Genomic DNA, 18298 nt, shown 5'->3' with positions numbered 1-18298 from the left:
AATATGTTTGCTCACCTTCTTGGCACTATGTGTTTTAACCAAGGTCACCTCTCCGAGAAAGGTTGTTTCCCCAGGTAGGGATTTTCCCCTGAAGTTAGGGAGGGAATAAAACCCCTTAACTAATCACCCTTAAGCTACATAATCTTTACTCCCTGGAATGGAGATAAGAAACGCCTTAACCTTTGGAATAGAAATTGACAGGATTAAAATCAACTGGTATAAATACAGATGTAACAAGACAATAAAAGACAGAACTTGGCTGGAGATCCTGGCTAGAGATCCTGGCTAGGCTGCTGATCAACTGAACGCTGTCTCTGTGTCATTCCTTCTTCGCCAACTCCGTCCACACCTTTGGGAACCCCTGGACCTGCTGGGGTTGGACCCCAACATACACACAGTTCTATATTCTCCTATTTTTACACAATACTGTTGATGCATATAGGCTATTAATGACTGCATAGTATTCCATTATATGGATGTACCTACCATTAGAATTTAATTAATTACCTTAAAGTAGACATTTAGAGTTTCCAATATTTTATTGTTGATATTAAGGTGATGAAATAAACATTTTGTTCAAAGTGAGTGCCAGTTGTTTACTAAAGATAAATTGCTAGGTGTGAGAATTGCTGGATTAAAATTTAAGGCCATTTAAAAGTTTGCCTTCTGTAAGGTTTATATCAATTTTTACTCCCACCACAGTATTTAAACTTGTTTCTTCATATTCTCACCAACTGTGGTTATTATCGATTATATAAAATCTTTGCTAAATTGGGTGAAAACATTGTTTTCATTTCCAATTCTTTTTTTTTAAATATTTTGTATGTCCTTTTTAAATACCTTTATATGTTCTTATTGACTATTTGTTCTTATTGGCTATTCCTATTTTGGATGGCTGTTCACATCTTTGCCCATTTTTCCTGAAGTTGTCTTTTTCTTATTGATTTATAAACATATGCATAAATATCGACTATATTATGGTACAGCTTCATTTGAAGGATAAAGCATTTCAAAATAAAAGCAATAAAAAATTTAACAAAATAATAACAGTAGTTTGGCTTTTAATCTCGTATTGTCTAAAAGACACCAGTATTAACTCAACCTGTACTAAACTAACTTCTGCAGAAAGCCTCCGGGGTCCGGGGCCAGGTGGGCGGAGCCAACGTGTCCCGGACAGGTTTGCCCCGCCCTCTTTACCGAGGGGGCGGGACCAAAGGGCGCTCTGTTTGCGCGCGCAGCTTTCGTTGCCATAGACGCTGTGGGGAAAGAGGCTGGAGCTTCCCAGCCACTGTAGCCCGAGGAGAGGCAAAAACTAGCAAACCCGGGCCTCCGCACTGCGAGAATCGCCGGCGTGCGTAACGTTGACGTGTGACGTCATCCAGGCCCTGAGGCGCGTGCGCAGTGTGTGTACGTGAGTCGGGGGCCCTCGGGCCGCCGTCGGCGGGCGTTCGGTGGGGGCGTGGGCCTGGAGGTGGGTTTCCGCTCCAGGCGTCTGGAGGCGGGTCTGAGCCTCCTTTAGGGCCTCCTTCCCGGACTCCCGGCGCCTCACCTCCTTCCTCCGCGGTGGGGGTTGCCGTAGACCCGGAAGGAGCGGAAGTGGAGGATGGCCCCCTGGAATGAGGAGAGCGCGTGAAGCGCCGCCTCTCTAGACTCAGGGCAGAGGTGGGCGTGAGCGAAGGTAATCCAGGCCAGGGTTCCACGCCCGGGCCGTTCTTGATATTCCACCGGGTGAAGCAGGGGCTGGGACTGTGGTTCCTCCAGGTCAGGGACAGGTCACCTCAATGGAGCTTGGGACTCTCTCCACCAGCTGAAGGAAGAGCGAGGGTGCCCCTGGCCCACAGTGAAGCGCTGGATCCGCAGTAGCGATTACTTTCACTATTGCTGGCCGGAGGAGTTGTTGGCAGAAACACTTCTAAAACTTCGTGTTAATTGGAGGGGTAACAACTGTTGATGAATTCTTGTGGGTTTTGTCTTGGGTCCAAGAACTTGGCAGGTCTTCCTTTTGCGGCTTTGGGCAGGGAGAACACGACTTCCTGCTGGAGTCTGCAAAAGAAGAATGGCAATACTGACCCTTCAGGCAGAATTATGTGCCACAAAGCTCTCTAGAGAGCGCTTGATGAGAGGGATAGAGGAACACTTACTTGTTCTTTATATTATTTAAACCACATGCTTTTTTTTTTGTCATACATTGATGTGCTGGAGTGAAGGTGAAGTGCATTCTTATGATTTATATTCAGAATCTAATCAGGAGTGCCTTTTGTGCTAAATGAAATCCATTCTTTTTTTTTTTTTTTTTTAAACATAACTTATTGAGTGCTTTAGTGTACTAAGCCCTGTTCTAAACTTGGGATGATAAATAAGTAAGCACCCTGCAGAAAGAACAGTGAAAAAGTAAATGCTAATAGATTAGTCTTCTGGATATTATTGTATTTATTGTGGCGCTAGCTCACCTTTATTTTCCATTTTAATCATGAAGCATTGACTTTTTGTGGGATGATTGTCAATTTTTTCATATTTAACAAATTTAGGTTCTTTTTGAAAATTTGTTTAGAATGCATTGGATATACTAAATAAATGCCGAACTCATGAACTAAATTATCTTAGTTAACACTGTGCTAGCAAGTACAGTTGACCCTTGACCCTCTCCCCCCCCCAAAAAACTGAACTACTTATAATATCTGTTGAATGGAAGCCTTACTATAACATAAGCAGTTAACACTTATTTTGTATATTATGTATTATATATTGTATTTCTACAGTGAAGTAAGCTAGAGAAGAAATATTAAGAAAATCATAAGAGAAAATATATTTATAGTATTGATAGACAAAACCCCCACATATAAACGGACTTGTGCAGTTCCAACCCAGTGTTTAAGGGCCAGCTGTACCAGGTAATATTCAGTGCTCCATCTGCTGAAATTTAGAACTTCTCCAGCACTATGTCATTAAGCCATGCTTTTTTCTCTTATGTCCCTTTCCCTCTCAGGTGGACAGATGTTTTTGGTTTCTCAGGCAGTGTTAGAACACAGAATGTAGGGTGACTATTTGTGATTTGTATTCAGTAAAGATATTCTTCACTTTAAAGTTCTTCTATCGAAGTGTTTTAATTTTAATGGCAAGAAGAAATCATGTTTTATAGTGTGAGCATGGAACTGTCTGACCAGGTGAGGCAGGAATTTATAGTTTAGAAACATGCTAGGGTGAACTATAGGTCAGTATCAACACTGAGTAGAAGGAGGCTAACCAGTCAAGTGTACATACCGTAAACAGTATAGTGATGAGTGTTAGTTGGTGACTTGTAAAGGTGATTTGATACCACCAAAGTGCGCGTCTCAGCAAGAGAGTGAGATCTGGGCAGAGAACATATTTGGCAATTCTGCTCGGTTGATAAGTGGGTGGTAGCAAAAAGGCCTGGTATCAGGATCAGTATTGGATTCAGGTGCAAAATCCTCTCCTGGAAGAAAGTGAGATTTGGACGAAGCTAAAACAAAAAAAGCTAAAAGTCAGTTGTTTGAACTTGATCAAATGATCAAATGTCATGTTTGGAGATGAATCTTAGTCCAAGTGTGTTTGGGGCTCTGTGAGTGGTATCTCGGCCATGAGTAGAGGAGGACTTCAGAGGGGAGCTAGAGGGATTATGTACTATGGGAATAAGAGCTGCCATTTACTGATGAATCTTCTGTGGAATTTGCTTTGTATATGCTAGCATATTTTATTCTCCTCTAAAAAAATGATACCTTGTCCGGCCGGAGTGGTTGAGCTTCAACCCATGAACCAAGAGAACTCACTGGTTCGATTCCCATCCAGGGCATATGCTCAGGTTGCGGGCTTGCAGTAGAGGGCTTGCAGGAGGCAGCCAATTGATGATGATGTTGTCTCATTGATGTTTCTGTGTTTCTGTCCCTTTCCCTCTCTCTCTAAAAATCAATAAAAAATATTTAAAAAGTGATACCTCAATTTTTAAAATAAGAAACTGAGGCTCAAAGATGTAAAATAATTTGCCCAAGGCCACTTATTAAGCTGTAAGTGGCAGAGCTGGAATTCGAGCCCAGGTCTGTGGATATCAAAGCCTTTACTCTTTCTTTATTCCAAAGTGCCTCCTTATATAATTGAGTGTGATGACATTAGCCTTTCCATTTTATGCGATTTGTCATGAGTGTGATCCGATTTGCTGTGGATGAGATTTCACTCACTTATAATTTTGATTCACTTAATTATGTGTTTTCTTTTTCTAGATTTTAATTTAATTTGAAAATGAGTGAGTGCAGAAAGCCAACCCTGGGTTCAAGTCCTGAGACATTCAGCCCAGATGTTGTTGCTGATATTTTTGAACTCTTTGCTAAGAACTTTTCTTATGGGAAGCCACTTAATAAAGAGTGGCAGTTACCAGATTCCAGTGAGATTTTCACCTGTGACCACACGGAATTTAATGTGTTCCTTGATTTGAAGAACTCCCTAAATGAAGTAAAAAACCTACTGAGTGATAAGAAACTGGATGAGTGGCATGAACACACTGCTTCCACTAATAAAGCTGGAAAAATAATTTCCTATGTGAGAAAATCTGTGAACGCTGAACTTTGTACTCAAGCATGGTGTAAGTTTCATGAAATTTTGTGCAGCTTTCCAGTTATTCCACAGGAAGCTTTTCAGAATGGAAAACTGAATTCTCTACACCTCTGTGAAGCTCCTGGAGCTTTTATAGCTAGTCTCAATCACTACTTAAAATCCCATCGATTCCCTTGTGAATGGAGTTGGGTAGCCAATACTCTGAATCCATACCATGAAGCAAATGACAATCTTACGATGATTATGGATGACCGACTTATTGCAAATACCTTGCGTTGGTGGTACTTTGGTCCAGATAACACTGGTGATATCATGACCTTGAAATATCTGACTGGACTTCAGAATTTCATAAGCAACATGGCCCCTGTTCACTTGATCACTGCAGATGGGAGTTTCGATTGCCAAGGAAACCCAGGTGAACAAGAAGCTTTAGTCTCTTCTTTGCAGTACTGTGAAGCAGTCACTGCTCTGACGACTCTTGGAAATGGTGGCTCTTTTGTTCTGAAGATGTTTACTTTGTTTGAACATTGTTCCATAAACCTGATGTACCTGCTCAACTGTTCCTTTGAGCAAGTCCATGTTTTCAAACCTGCTACAAGCAAGGCAGGAAACTCAGAAGTCTATGTGGTATGCCTCCACTATAAGGGGAGAGAGGTGATCCAGCCTGTCTTATCTAACATGGTGCTGAACTTTGGAACTGAAATGACCAGGAAATCTCTCTTTCCCCATCATGTGATTCCTGAGTCTTTTCTTAAAAGGCATGAAGAATGTTGTGTGTTCTTTCATAAATACCAGCTAGAGACTATTTCTGAGAACATCCGTCTGTTTGAGAGCATGGGTAAGGAGGAACAAGCAAGACTGAATAATTTAAGGGACTGTGCTGTTCAATATTTCATGCAAAAGTTTCAATTAAAGCCTCTTTCCAGAAATAATTGGCTGGTAAAAAAATCTAATATTGGTTGTAGTACAAATACAAAATGGTTTGGGCAGAGAAACAGATATTTTAAAACCTATAATGAAAGGAAAATGCTAGAAACTCTTTCATGGAAAGATAAGGTGGCCAAAGGATACTTTAATAGTTGGGCCGAAGAACATGTTGCATATCATCCTGGGCAAAGTTCTCTTTTAGAAGGGACAGCTTCCAATCTCGAGTGTCATTCATGGCATATTTTAGAGGGAAAGAAACTGCCAAAAGTGAAGTGTTCTCCTTTTTGTGACGGTGACATTTTAAAGACTCTTAATGAAGCAATTGAAAAGTCATTAGGAGGAGCCTTGAATTTGGATTCCAAGTTCTGGCCAAAACAGCAGAATTGTTGCTCTTGCCATGTTTTTTCTGAAGAACTGATCTTTTCTGAGTTGTTTAGCCTTGTCAAGTGCCTTCAGGATGGGCAGGTTGTACAACCCAGCAACCAAATAAAGTGCCTGCTTGTGGGTTTTCCAATTCTCCCTGATATTAAAATGCATATACCATTGGAAGTGCAACTCTTTGAATCGGCTGAGCTCATGACTTACACCTGTTCATTGCTTCATGACGGAGACCCAGTTTACCAGCGGTTATTTTTGGACTGCCTTCTACATTCATTACAGCAACTTAATACAGGGGATGTCATGATTTTGCCAGTACTTTCCTGTTTTACAAGGTTTATGGCTGGCTTGATCTTTGTACTCCACAGCTGTTTTAGGTTCATCACATTTGCTTGTCCCACATCCTCTGAGCCTCTGAAGATCTGTGCAGTCCTGTTATGTGTTGGTTACCAGGGCCTTCCAAACCCAGTTTTCCAGTATCTGCAGAGTATGAATGAATTGTTGCGTGCTTTGCTTACGTCTGATGCACCCAAGCAAGTTTTACAGTTTGTGCCGATGGAAGTTCTCCTTCAGGGGGCACTGCTTGATTTTTTGTGGGATTTGAATGCTGCCATTGCTAAAAGGCATTTGCATTTGATTATTCAAGGAGAGAGAGAAGAAATCATCAGCAGCCTTCAGTTATGAAATTGAACTTGTCTTTCCGAGATTTAACTGTATGGCTTCCTACAGTTTCCATTGTCATTGCATCCCTTTGCTATTGATTTACAACCTTTCATTTTGGGAAAGGCCAACTTTTGCATCACTTAAAGGCTCATTATTTCTGGAAAACCATCAGCTAGTACCCATCTCTAGGATATCCACAGGCATAGGGTTTTTGTTGTGGAGTCTGAGTGTTGATACTCAACTTCAAACATGAGATGTGTGTATGTGCTTGAGGTGGACACACCCATCGTTGTTTAGTTGGTCTTATTTATCTGCTTAGGTTGTACCTGTGTGCCTTCATTCCGATTTTTTTCCAACTAAATTCCTCTCAATGGCTAATGCTGTTAATGAATTGATAGAGGTTTTAATGAAAGGAGGTGCATCACTGCTGAGCCTCACTGATTTCCTTTAACATTGACCATGTCAGTTACAGATTTGGGGAACTCATCTTGCCAGATTTCTTCATATGTGTCATACAACGCCATTGACCCAATGAAGCTACTGTGCTGTTTTATGAATATTTTACTAGCCACAACCACTCAACTAGCAAGGATATCAAGACAGCTTCAAACCAAAGATCATGTTTATAACTGAAAAATTACTGTGTCTAACAATTCCTGTATCATGGAAAGCCTCAATTGACAATGGTGTAGTAAATTTTAACTTCCAGGAAATAATCCGTGAACTAAAAGATATTTTAAAATTGCAAAATAATGTTTATGATCTCATATTGGGAGCACATGGATGTGATCAATACAGTAAATAATGGAAAATAATTTAACACTTTCATAATGATGATTCAGCATTTAACATTAGATAGTGTTTATAGTTTCTTTTTTCAGTATGAAAGTATCACTTTATCAAAAGTTTAATCATGAGATGTTTATTTTATCAGTTATGTTTGATTTCTTTTGAATTACATGTATTTGACAGTGTAACCAGGCTTCTCTGATAAACTACTAAGTGAATATTCATTACTTTGAAATTTCACAAAATGGAGAATATTTGTATTCTTACGTGTGCATTTTAGACATTTTGTTAGTTATATGAAAAATAGATGTATTATGTATTTGGTTGATAAATATTAATCTGAATTTTTTTCATGTTCTTTGCTATTTTGAGTTCCATCATGTATTCATGAATAAAGTCATTAGCAGAGAGATATTTGTGTTCGTCTTTTTTATAGAGAATCATGGGAGAAGTTAAAAATATAACTTGGAAACAGATTTTTTTTTAAGGAAGGTTTGAATGAGAGTTAATGTTCCTTCATTTCCTCTGATTTGTATTCATTAAAATTTAGTCCTTAATATTGTAATATTTATGGAAGCTCTACTTTGGGAAAGAAATTGAATACTTAAGAGGGAGGGGAGGGGATAGATTTAGTTCTTGTCAGGGAGGGTGTAGATGCCAGGAGGTAGATTTCTGGAAGAAATATGATTTCCTACTGGACTTTATGGTAGCAGTTCCAGTTGTATATATAATGACAGAAAATTGGTTTCCAAGGGAGAGTTAAAACCTCTCCTGGAAAACCATTTTGTACTTAGTAATCTTTATGCCTTGGTTGGTTTCTGCCAATGTAATGACACAGTTTATTCTTACTTATTTTAGCTATTTGATTAGAATGAAGGTGAAACCCTATATCCACGTTCTGGTATTAAAACTTTCTTTTAAGCTTCTCAAACAAGTATTGAATACTTAGGTTTTTAGCACTAACCTATACTGGAATATATATTATATTGGTGTATGCTAGAATGTATTTTGGTTTTCAACCTGGCTTTTGGAATCAGTTGCTGTTCATCTGATTTATTAGATTCAAACGTTAAAGGTGAGATATGACTTGAGGAAGATTCAAACTGAACTGGATGTAGGTGACAGGTACCAATAATTTATAGGAATTTCTCTTTGAGAAAAAGGAGAAAACACATGCTTTCCAAAAAATGAATGAGATAGTAGAGGACAAGTATGAGATGGTTTGTATAGTTTATCAAGATAGTTATTACTCTTTAAAATTCTTTTTGGTAGGTCTTGAGATTTTTAATTGTGATGCTTTTTGAAAAGAATTTATAGCAGACGGAACATGTAAACTTCATAAATGTGTTTCTTAAAAAAGTTAGATGAGAAAGAGATCTTATAAATTTAATTTCTTTAATTCTAATCTTTGTTCCTTCTAGAAGAAAATCAGTTTTATATTTCAGTGGGGGATTTTACATGTTATCCTAAAGTTACTTAAATATTTGTGTTGAAAATACCTTTTCTGAAATAAATTTAAAATTAATGTGTGGACTTGACTCCATCTTTAAAAATAGTTATTTTGTTTAAAAAGATTTGTGTTGCCCTACCCTGTTTGGCTCAGTGGATAGAGCATTGGACTGTGGACCGAGGGGTCCCAGGTTCAATTCCAGTCAAGGACACATGCCTGGGTTGTGGGCTGATCCCCAGTAGGGGGGCGTACAGCAGGCAGCCAATCAATGATTCTCTCTCATCATTGATGTTTCTATCTCTCCCTCTCCCTTCCGAAATCAATTAAAAAATAAATAAAATTTGTATTAAATTTTTTTTTCTAATTCAAAGGTGTTAGAATAAAAGCAAGATTAAAATGTTTGAAGTGCTGAAAAAAACATGTTTTTTGCCGGTTTTATTTTACTTTATGAGAATACCTGCCCTTTAAAAATATTTAAACCTTATTCTTTAGTTGCAAGTGAAATCATTAATTGAATAGTTTTAAAATTAGTTATAGTGCTTTGATGTGGGTATATGAAATCAGTAAATCCCTCATATTAGTAGAAATGAAAATGTTGATTATAAACCTAATCAAAATTTTATTTTCCATGGTTAAATACTTTCCATTGATTTTTTTTTTAAAAAGGGCAACACTGACATTTAGTGTATTTTTACTTTCTAAGGTGAAAGTAAGAAATAAGACATTTTTAGTTCTGTTTCATTTTTTTTAAAACATTTCAAAAACTTATTTTAGAGAGAGGAAGGGAGAGAGAAAGACATTGATTTGAGAGAAACCTCAATTGGTTGCCTCCCATAAAAGCTCCAACCTGGGGATTGAACCTACAAACTGGATATGTGCACTGATGGGGAATCTAACAGCAACCTTTTTGATGTATGAGATGATGCTCCAACCAACTGAGCCACCTGGCCAGGGCAGTATAATTTTTTAATGAAGAAATCACTTTCAGCCTGGCCAGTGTGGCTCAGTGGTTGAGCATCAAACTATGAACCAGGAGGTTGTGGTTTGATTACTGGTCAGGGTACATGCCCGGGTTGTAGGCTTCATCCCCAGTGTGGGGTGTACAGGAGACAGCCAATTAATTATTCTCTCTCATCATTGATGTTTCGATCTTTCCCTCTTCCTCTCTATGAAATCAATAAAAAATATTTTTTTTTTTAAAAAGAAGTAACTTTCAAAACAAACTAGTGTGAAGCATGACATTGTTTACATTTTTACAAATCTTGTCTTTATAAGAGAAAACAGCCAGACTGTCAGATCTGTTTTTACATTTAATCTGTTGCAGTACATTGTTTTGATTGAAGTGCTTAAGAAAACCTGGCCTCACATAGATCTGTAGTTGGAAAAAGGAGGAGTATTTCAATAACCTTTATAGGTAATTATGGGTATTCTTTGATGCTACTCCCAAACTTGACACGTGATAGTTTCTTAAAAGTTAGTGCAATGAGGAATCTTAATCTACATCAATGAATTTTTTGTACTCTGTTACACTAAAATTCATTTTCTGTCTTGCACTTTGAGTTGACTACTTATGCACACGTAGTTTTGCAGCACCATGAATCTGTTATTTGGAAAATACCAGTTCATTGAGTTATACAGATCTTGCAAATGTTGACACATTTGATTATATGGAATCAAAAAAGAAATCACATTATTTTTATGTTTTTATTTTTAATATTTTATTGATTTTTTTTACAGAGAAGAAGGGGGAGGGATAGAGAGTTAGAAACATCAATGAGAGAGAAACATCTATCAGCTGCCTCCTGCACACCTCCTACTGGGGATGTGCCCGCAACCAAGGTACATGCCCTTGACTGGATTAGAACTTGGGACCCTTCAGTCCGCAGGCTGACGCTCTATCCACTGAACCAAACCAGTTAGGGCAAGAAATCACATTTTTAAACATCACTGTTGATCTCATCAGAAAAATCTAAGTATTGGGAAGTTGTCAAGCCTAGGGTGTTGAACAAAAATTTTTTAAAATTCTAATTTTCACTTGAATGCTTGAATTTTATCATGGCAACGAATACTGAAGGTTGTTGCCTGTGAAGTGACAGCTCACTTTATTCACATGTCTGAATAACTAGAGTTTGGTTGCCAGTTCTTTAAAGTAAAAACGCTATTCCATGAAAAATGTACAACTTATTTGCCACTCAGTCGCACATCGGATGATGGTATGCAGAAGTGCATTCCCTGTACTTCCCATTTCTTCACTTAGAACATTAAAGACATGTACCAAGCGTCTCTGCTTAATCAAAGTAACCATTTTTACTATTGCATAAATGATATTCTTAAGTAGAAATGGCTCTCCCCCCCTCCACTACAAATGTGTGTGATGAAAAATACAATGACTACTAGTCCAGTTTGGTGCCACAATCTTTGTTTGGGCAAAGGCACCAGCAATTTTTGCCCATCACTGCTTTTGCGTCATCACTGTGACTCTTAACATAGGGAAAAGGGGAGATAAATAATGTCTTGGCTTGGGTACATAGACCATATTTTGAGAACAGCTGCCCGTGTGTTTCCCCATTATATCAGCCATTCATTTATTTTATTATTTTTATTAATGAGGTGTTAATTACTATTTTGAGGCTTTATTATTATTATTATTATTATTATTATTATTAATCCTCACTTGAGGACATGCTTTCACCAATTTTTGGAGAAAGAGAGAAACATCTATCGGTTGCCTACTGTGTGCACTCCAACCATGGATCGAACCTGCAACCTAGGTATGTGCCCTGATCAGGAATTGAACCCGCAAACTTTTGGTGTATGGGATGAAGCTCCAGTCAACTGGGTCACCTGGCCAGGGCCTATTTTTGAGGCTTTTTAAAAACATGCTTAATTTTTCCATTTTTTAAATTTATGAAGGTAAGCATATGTTTCTCTTTAGTTCTATTAATATGATTTTAGCTCTTCATGTTTTATAAAATATGCATTCCCAGCGATAGAGTTCCCTCTAAAGCACAAGTTTCACTGCATCCTACAAATTTTTATGTTTTATTTTCATTTAATTCAAAATATTTTAAAATTTCTTCAACTCATATATTGTTTAGAAGTGTGTTAACTTCCATGTATTTTGGGATGTTCCAGCTATCTTTCTGTTATTGACTTATAGTTTAATTCTATGTGGTCTGAGAGCAGAGATTGTGTATCTGTTCTTTTACATTTATTACAGTGTGTTTTATGGTCCACAATGTGATCTGTCTTGGTGGATGTTCCATGTGAGCCTAAGAAGAGTTCGCTGTTAGATAGAATAGTCTATAGATGGTAATTACGTCTACTTGATTGATGGTGCTGTTGAATTCAATTATGTCTTTACTGATTTTCTCCTTCTGGATCTGTCCGTTTTTGATAGAAGGATATTGTGAAATGATAGCAAAAAAATATATATATATTGGTCTCTGTCCCTGGTTCCTGGAGTAGTGCTCCGTTGTAATTTTCCTAAGTGACAAGAATACTATGAGCATCTTTTATTCTAATATTTGGTTGTTGACTCCAGCTCCTGATATAATTTTTAAATCCCTTGGAATTTCCTGGGTGATCAGAATGTATATCTTATATTAAAAAAAGTCTTTGGTTATACCTGGTGCAGTCAGTTGGAGTGTTGTCCCATACACTAGAAGGTGGTAGATTCGATTCCCAGTCAGGGCACATACCCAGATTGTGGGTTCTATCTTTGGTTGGGGTGCGTGTGGGAAGCAACCAATCAATTTCTTTCTCCCTCCCTTTCTTTCCCTAAGATCAATCAATCAGTCGATAAAGTCTTTAGCCATATGTTGAAATATTTTTCATAAATTTTTCCTATATTTTTAAGAATTTTTCCTAGAGACTTTATAGTTTTCATGCTAAACAAGTTTTATCTAATTGCTTATTACTGAATTACGAAAATGCTATTGATTTAATGTTATCCTGACATCTAGAAAATTGAGCTTTCATGTATTTCTAAGTTTGCCTGTTTATACTATTCTATTTTGTATATTGACAGTTATGTGGTGTCTGAGAAAAAAATTCACCTCTTCTTTTAAGTTATTTCTTTTATGTAATTTTTTTTGCCTTGTTACATTAACTAAGAACAATGACAGCAACCTATATTGACTGTACCGGACTTTAATGAATCAAATATTTAATAAGTATTTTTTGTTACAGGGTTTTGTTGTTACATAAATGACTATATTGTTTTAGTATGCTTTTAATAAAAACATAAATGATTAAAAATTTTCACACTATTGTCTTCTAGTTTGTATGGTTTATAACAAGATGGCTGTTATAATGTTTATATTTATTTCTCTAGGAATGTAACCCCTTCTTCCTCCTCTTTGGCTGCCTTCAAGATTTTCTCTTTGTTTTGTGTGTTCAGAAGTTGAATATGATATGTCTATCTTTGGCTTGGGTATTTATCTTTGTTGGTGATTTGGATCTTTATTTTGATGTATACCATTAATTCTGGAATTCTTCATCATTATCCCTTCACATATTTATTCTACCCCATTCTCTGTCTTTTGTGTTTCTTCTGGAATTCTAATTGCACATTTGTTAGGTCATTTGATTTTGTCTTATAGTTCTGTTTTTATTTTTTACTCTCTCCTTTTTTTGTCTTTCAGTTGGTATATTTTCAAGGTCACTGATTCTTTCCTTAGCTCTGTTAAGTTTGCTGGTGAGACTGCCAATGACAATCTTGATCTCTGTTACTGTTTTTCACTTGTAGCATCTTCACTTAATTTTTTTCTTATGGTTCCCATATCTCTGCTGAAATTCTTAATCTGACAATGAGGGATGTCCACTTTTTACATAGGAGACTTTGACATATTTTTAATAGTTATTTTAAATTCCCTATCTGATAGCTCTAACATCTGTGCTTTATCTAAGTCTGGTTCCGTTGATTATGTTGTCTCTTGGCATTGTGGAGTTCTCTCCATTACTCTTTTTTGTATACCACATCCCATGATTTTTTTCTTTTATAGGGAAGATAGAGACGAAGAATCTGGCAGTGCTCCCTGGCCTTCCTGCAGCAGCTGCTCATTCCCTCTCCTCAGCCTGTGCCATGCGGGGTGCCTTCTCAGGACTTCTGCCCTCATTTTTGGTGAGTGCTCATTGGAATCTGTAGAGAGCGAAGCCTGTGAACGTTGTGAACTCGCCTTATGTCTGAAGCCTTTAGGGTTCTAGACTGTCACCAGCCAATACTCAACCTCTACCAACTTGTTAACCGCTCTAGGTGAATGCTGCTCACTGGTGTTCACTGCCTCAAGTAAACAAGTGCCCACGTCTCCCCATAGGCATGGTTTCTTCTCAGATTGTAATTTAGTTGACGTTTTTCTCAACTTCAACTTTTGATGAATCCAGGAAAAGTTGTTAACTTGTGGAATGTTCAACTGTGTATGTATGTATGTATGTATGTATATATGTATGTATGGGTGGCGGTGGCTTTCTTTCTGGTTCTTTTCCAGCTCTCTGCACCCAGGTAGAAACCAGAAACCTGATCCTCATTTTTAACATCTAATATCTCTACTGGTAGGGTGACTGTTTAGTTCACACCAGAATAATTATTAATAGCACCCCCTTTTAATTTAAGAGTTTCTTTGTTTGAATTATAAATTTTATGATAACCCTATTCTTGAAAATGTTACATAATTAGATATCACTAGGAACATATGTTAAGTTTGGATGGATTTATTTGTTCTAGATAAAAATCAAATATTGAAGATCATTTTCGTGATATTCAAAAGGACATGGGGAGAAAAAATGTAAATGAAAGACACATCAATCAAATCCAATGTGTAGACTTTATTTGGATCCTGTTTCAATCCAAAATGATTTTTTTAGACAATCAGGGATATTTGAACATGGGTTAGGTATTAGAAGATGTTAAGGAATTATTGGTTTTTTTTTGTTAATTATTACAATGATATTATAGTTATGTTTTTTTAAAAAATATTATTTTTCAGATAACTTTTGATGTATTTGGAGGTGAAATGGGATGACAATGGGAAGTTATTTAAAATACTAAAAAAAATATGGAGAGAGAAATGTGATAGATAAAAAGAAGAATAACAAGCCCTAACCAGTTTGGCTCAGTGGATAGAGCGTCGGCCTGCGGACTGAAGGGTCCCAGGTTTAATTCTGGTCAAGGACATGTACCTTGGTTGCGGGCACATCCCCAGTAGGGGGTGTGCAGGAGGCAGCTAATCGATGTTTCTCTTTCATTGATGTTTCTAACTCTCTATCCCTCTCCCTTCCTCTCTGTAAAAAATCAATAAAATACATTAAAAAAAAATAAGAATAACAAAATGTTGATAATTCCTGGAGCGTAGGTGATAGGTACATGGAAGCTCATTATTTTATTATCTCATCTTTTTTGTATTTCTGTCAATTTCCATAATGAAAAACTTTAAAAAAGGGAGTCAAGGATATAATCAGGAACCTATTTCTTAAAAAATAAAATCAGGTAATCATCCTATAATTTAAACAGGTAAGGGTGATGTTTTTCTAGTGGCAGATCATAGGCAATGCAGCTATGCCTGAAAGTTTATTTAAAAACTTCCTGTGCTTCAGTGATTATTCAGCAAACCAGATAATTTGTGACAGGGAGGAAAAAATAGGTGAAATGCCATGGTTTCAGTGCAGTTCAGTGCGGCAGACCTACACTCGACCAGGAGGCGGGAATGGACCGTGCAGATGTCTTTTTCATCCTGGCTCAATTTGGTGTCTCTTTTGTGCAGACTTATCTTAGAAGAGATACCCTCTGCTTTTCTCCCCTTTTTTCCAGGCTCTCATTGTCCCTCCATTCTCCCCTGTTCATAATATGGAGAGACGAATGCCTTGGGAAGGCAGGTGACAAGGCTCTACACGCCATGGGGCAAGGACTGCTCACTGTTTTGCACATTGAATGTGCACCTAGTACCATTACTGGCACATAAAAGACATGAAGTAAATATTGGCTGGAGAAAGGAATAAATAAATTCACACTTGCTGCTCGCTACATAGAAGGGACCTAATAAATATTGTATTTGCTGAATTGAGTTGCGGATGACAGAATCGAAAAGTGAATTTTAGAGTTTATGTTCATTTAGTGCCAGACCTCTTCAGAGTCTTTGAAAGATGTCCAGGTGCGCAGAATCAGACAATGTGATGCCTGTGAAAGGCAAGGAAAGCCAACACGAAATGCAGCTTTGTTTAAAATGAAAAGAACAATATACAGTCACATACATGCCATCTTTCTTTCAAATATATTCATGGACATGATTTGGAGAGAACAGGAATTCTCTCCTCTAAAAGTCCTCATGCAAAGAAATCAGGGGGCATTGTAATATCCTGTCCCCAAAAGTTGGAATGATAGATACCTTTAAGTAAACAGCTGTAATTAATCATGGTGCTGCTTGTTTTGATGACCATGCGAGAGTGACAAGTTAATAATAAATCTCTAGCTCATACAGGGATGGCTAAGGAGGTGCTGTGGGTTAATTTACATCTTTGGATGGCACCGAAGATTTAATCATCTCACTGCCTCATACATCAAACTAATACTCCTGTGATAGAAAAGCAAACCATTTTAAACTGTTAATCTGAGAAGCAATAAGATCCTGTCTTAGGTCACAAATAAATTGAGTTGCTGGCGGTTTTGATGGACCCCTAGCGTGTGTGATTTATTCAGGTTCCAAAGCCACTCAGGACCCCTGGGAATCTTGGCTGCAAAGCCAGGCAAGCTGGGAACGCCGCGGGAATTGCCAATCTAATCACACAGCCAGATAGTCTAGACTGAGGGCAGTGACTGAATTTACCTTAGACCTACCCAATAATTTATTTAGCCTTTATGTCGACTACCAATAAATTATAGAATACAGACGTATATGAATTTGAGATTGAGTTCTTAATGGTTGCTTTTAGTTGGGATTGTAATCATCTTTCTGCTTATGTAATATTTGTTCTTAAAAGGTCAGAAGCTGTTTTTGAAGTTTTTGCTTTGTAAGTTGTAGGGTTTTAACCTGGCTAGAGAAACTGGGATACAGAAAGGGGAACTCTTTTTGGCATGATGAGCCATATGTGAATCCTAAACAATTTTTAGATTTTCAGCTCTTCATTTCTTAAGAAGCTAAACTATGGGTTGTAATAAATTTATTAATTTGGAAAAATATCCCCTTGTTGATACTAATACCTAAAATATCATATTCCTGGTTTAAAGAACCGGCCACAATGGTCTCGGAGAAAGAGGAAGTAGAGTTGTGTCCAGTAGCAGTATGTGTATGTGCATTCATTGCTCTAGTTGGTCATGAAATAATTCTTATAAAGGAATTAGATTGTAAAATATGATTTCTGCTCATCTTTTTACTAATGCTGCTTATAATTTCAGCTAAGTCATGATATTTAATGCACTGTTATAGGAAATGGAAAAAAGAGCCTAAGTTGGTGCCATAAAATTAGCCAATTCCCTCCCTCTAGCCCCAGGGCTGTAAATCACAGCTGTAAATTAGGGTTGCATTTGTCCCATCTTCCAAGGGCACACTGACATCCATCCATTCAACTTGGCAATTAAGAAAACACATACCACCCCAGATACTCCTGGGTTGCTTCTGTCTGCCTCTGTCTGAGGAAGGCTAGATTCCCCTGGTCAGGAGTTTGGGTTGGGCCAGGTAGGAGAATCCGTAGAGGAAAATCTCTTTCTCCTTCAGGAAGTCACTTAGCAAACATTCATCACTGTCTTAGGTCCTGGGGATGGATGGAAGGACAGGGGCAAAGAGCACTGTGTTGGTTTCCTATTGGTACTGCAAGAAATTACCACAAATTTAGTGACTTAAAACAACCCACATTTATTATCTTCCCGTGCTGAAGATCAAAAGTCTAAAACTAAGCTATTGGCAGGTGTGTGTTCCTTCTGGAGGCTCTAGGGGAAAATCTGTTTCTTTGTCTTTTCCAGCTTTTAGAGGCCATCTGCATTTCTTGGCTCATGGCCCCTTCCTCAAATGACTTCAGATTCTTGCTTCTGTTGTCACATCTCCTACTCTTTAATATGGTCTCCTCCCTCCCTCTTGTGATTACATTGAGCCCCCCTGGACAACGCAGGAAAGCCTCCCCACCCCCAAACCTTTAATATAATCCCATCCATAAAGTCTTATTTTCCATCTAAGTTAACATTCACGGGTTCTCAGAATCAGGATGTGGACATTTTTGAAGGGGCCATTATTTAAAATAGGATAGAATTTGGCCTTGAACAGCTGTTACTGTCTACCTTGATATGATTGCTAACTTAAACATGAAATGTCAAGTTCTGGAAGGTCCTGTATTTTTATTTTGATGAGAAAAAGAAAAAACTATTTCCTGGACTTGAAATATTATGTTAACTCTCTTGGGCTTAGGTATAGAGCATTTAACAAATTAGGGCCATGGAGGACTAAGGCTGCATTATATGGTGAAAGGAAAGACAACAGTGTAGGTCTGTAGGAGGAAGGCAGGCGCAAGCCTTCCAGTTCCTCCCTCCTGCTCTGCCTG

The 18298-nt window shown here is 37.7% G+C and overlaps 2 protein-coding genes across 3 annotated transcripts in view; both read left to right on the top strand.

The window, feature by feature from the left end:
* Window positions 1-1384: 1384 nt before the first annotated feature.
* On the top strand, window positions 1385-7735 carry CMTR2 (cap methyltransferase 2). Of its 2 annotated transcripts, none has more exons than XM_036345352.1 (2): window positions 1385-1471; window positions 4236-7735. In XM_036345352.1, the coding sequence occupies exon 2, from the start codon at window positions 4255-4257 to the stop codon at window positions 6553-6555; it is 2301 nt and encodes a 766-aa protein (XP_036201245.1). In that variant the 5' UTR covers window positions 1385-1471; window positions 4236-4254; the 3' UTR covers window positions 6556-7735. The 2 variants fall into 2 exon arrangements, with proteins under 2 accessions (XP_036201245.1, XP_036201244.1); XM_036345351.1 differs by lacking the exon at window positions 1385-1471 and adding an exon at window positions 1547-1678.
* HYDIN (HYDIN axonemal central pair apparatus protein) overlaps window positions 1553-18298 on the top strand; it is a 343591-nt gene continuing 326845 nt past the window's right edge. The window contains exons 1-2 of the mRNA XM_036346816.1: window positions 1553-1678; window positions 13780-13898. The gene's annotated coding sequence lies outside the window, so the exon portion shown is untranslated. The remainder of the gene's footprint in view (window positions 1679-13779; window positions 13899-18298) is intronic.

The sequence above is a fragment of the Myotis myotis genome, unplaced genomic scaffold, assembly GCF_014108235.1.
Source record: "Myotis myotis isolate mMyoMyo1 unplaced genomic scaffold, mMyoMyo1.p scaffold_m19_p_19, whole genome shotgun sequence".
Classification (NCBI taxonomy): Eukaryota; Metazoa; Chordata; class Mammalia; order Chiroptera; family Vespertilionidae; genus Myotis; species Myotis myotis.
Note: the sequence above shows the minus strand (reverse complement) of the source record. Positions and strands in the feature narration are given on the sequence as shown.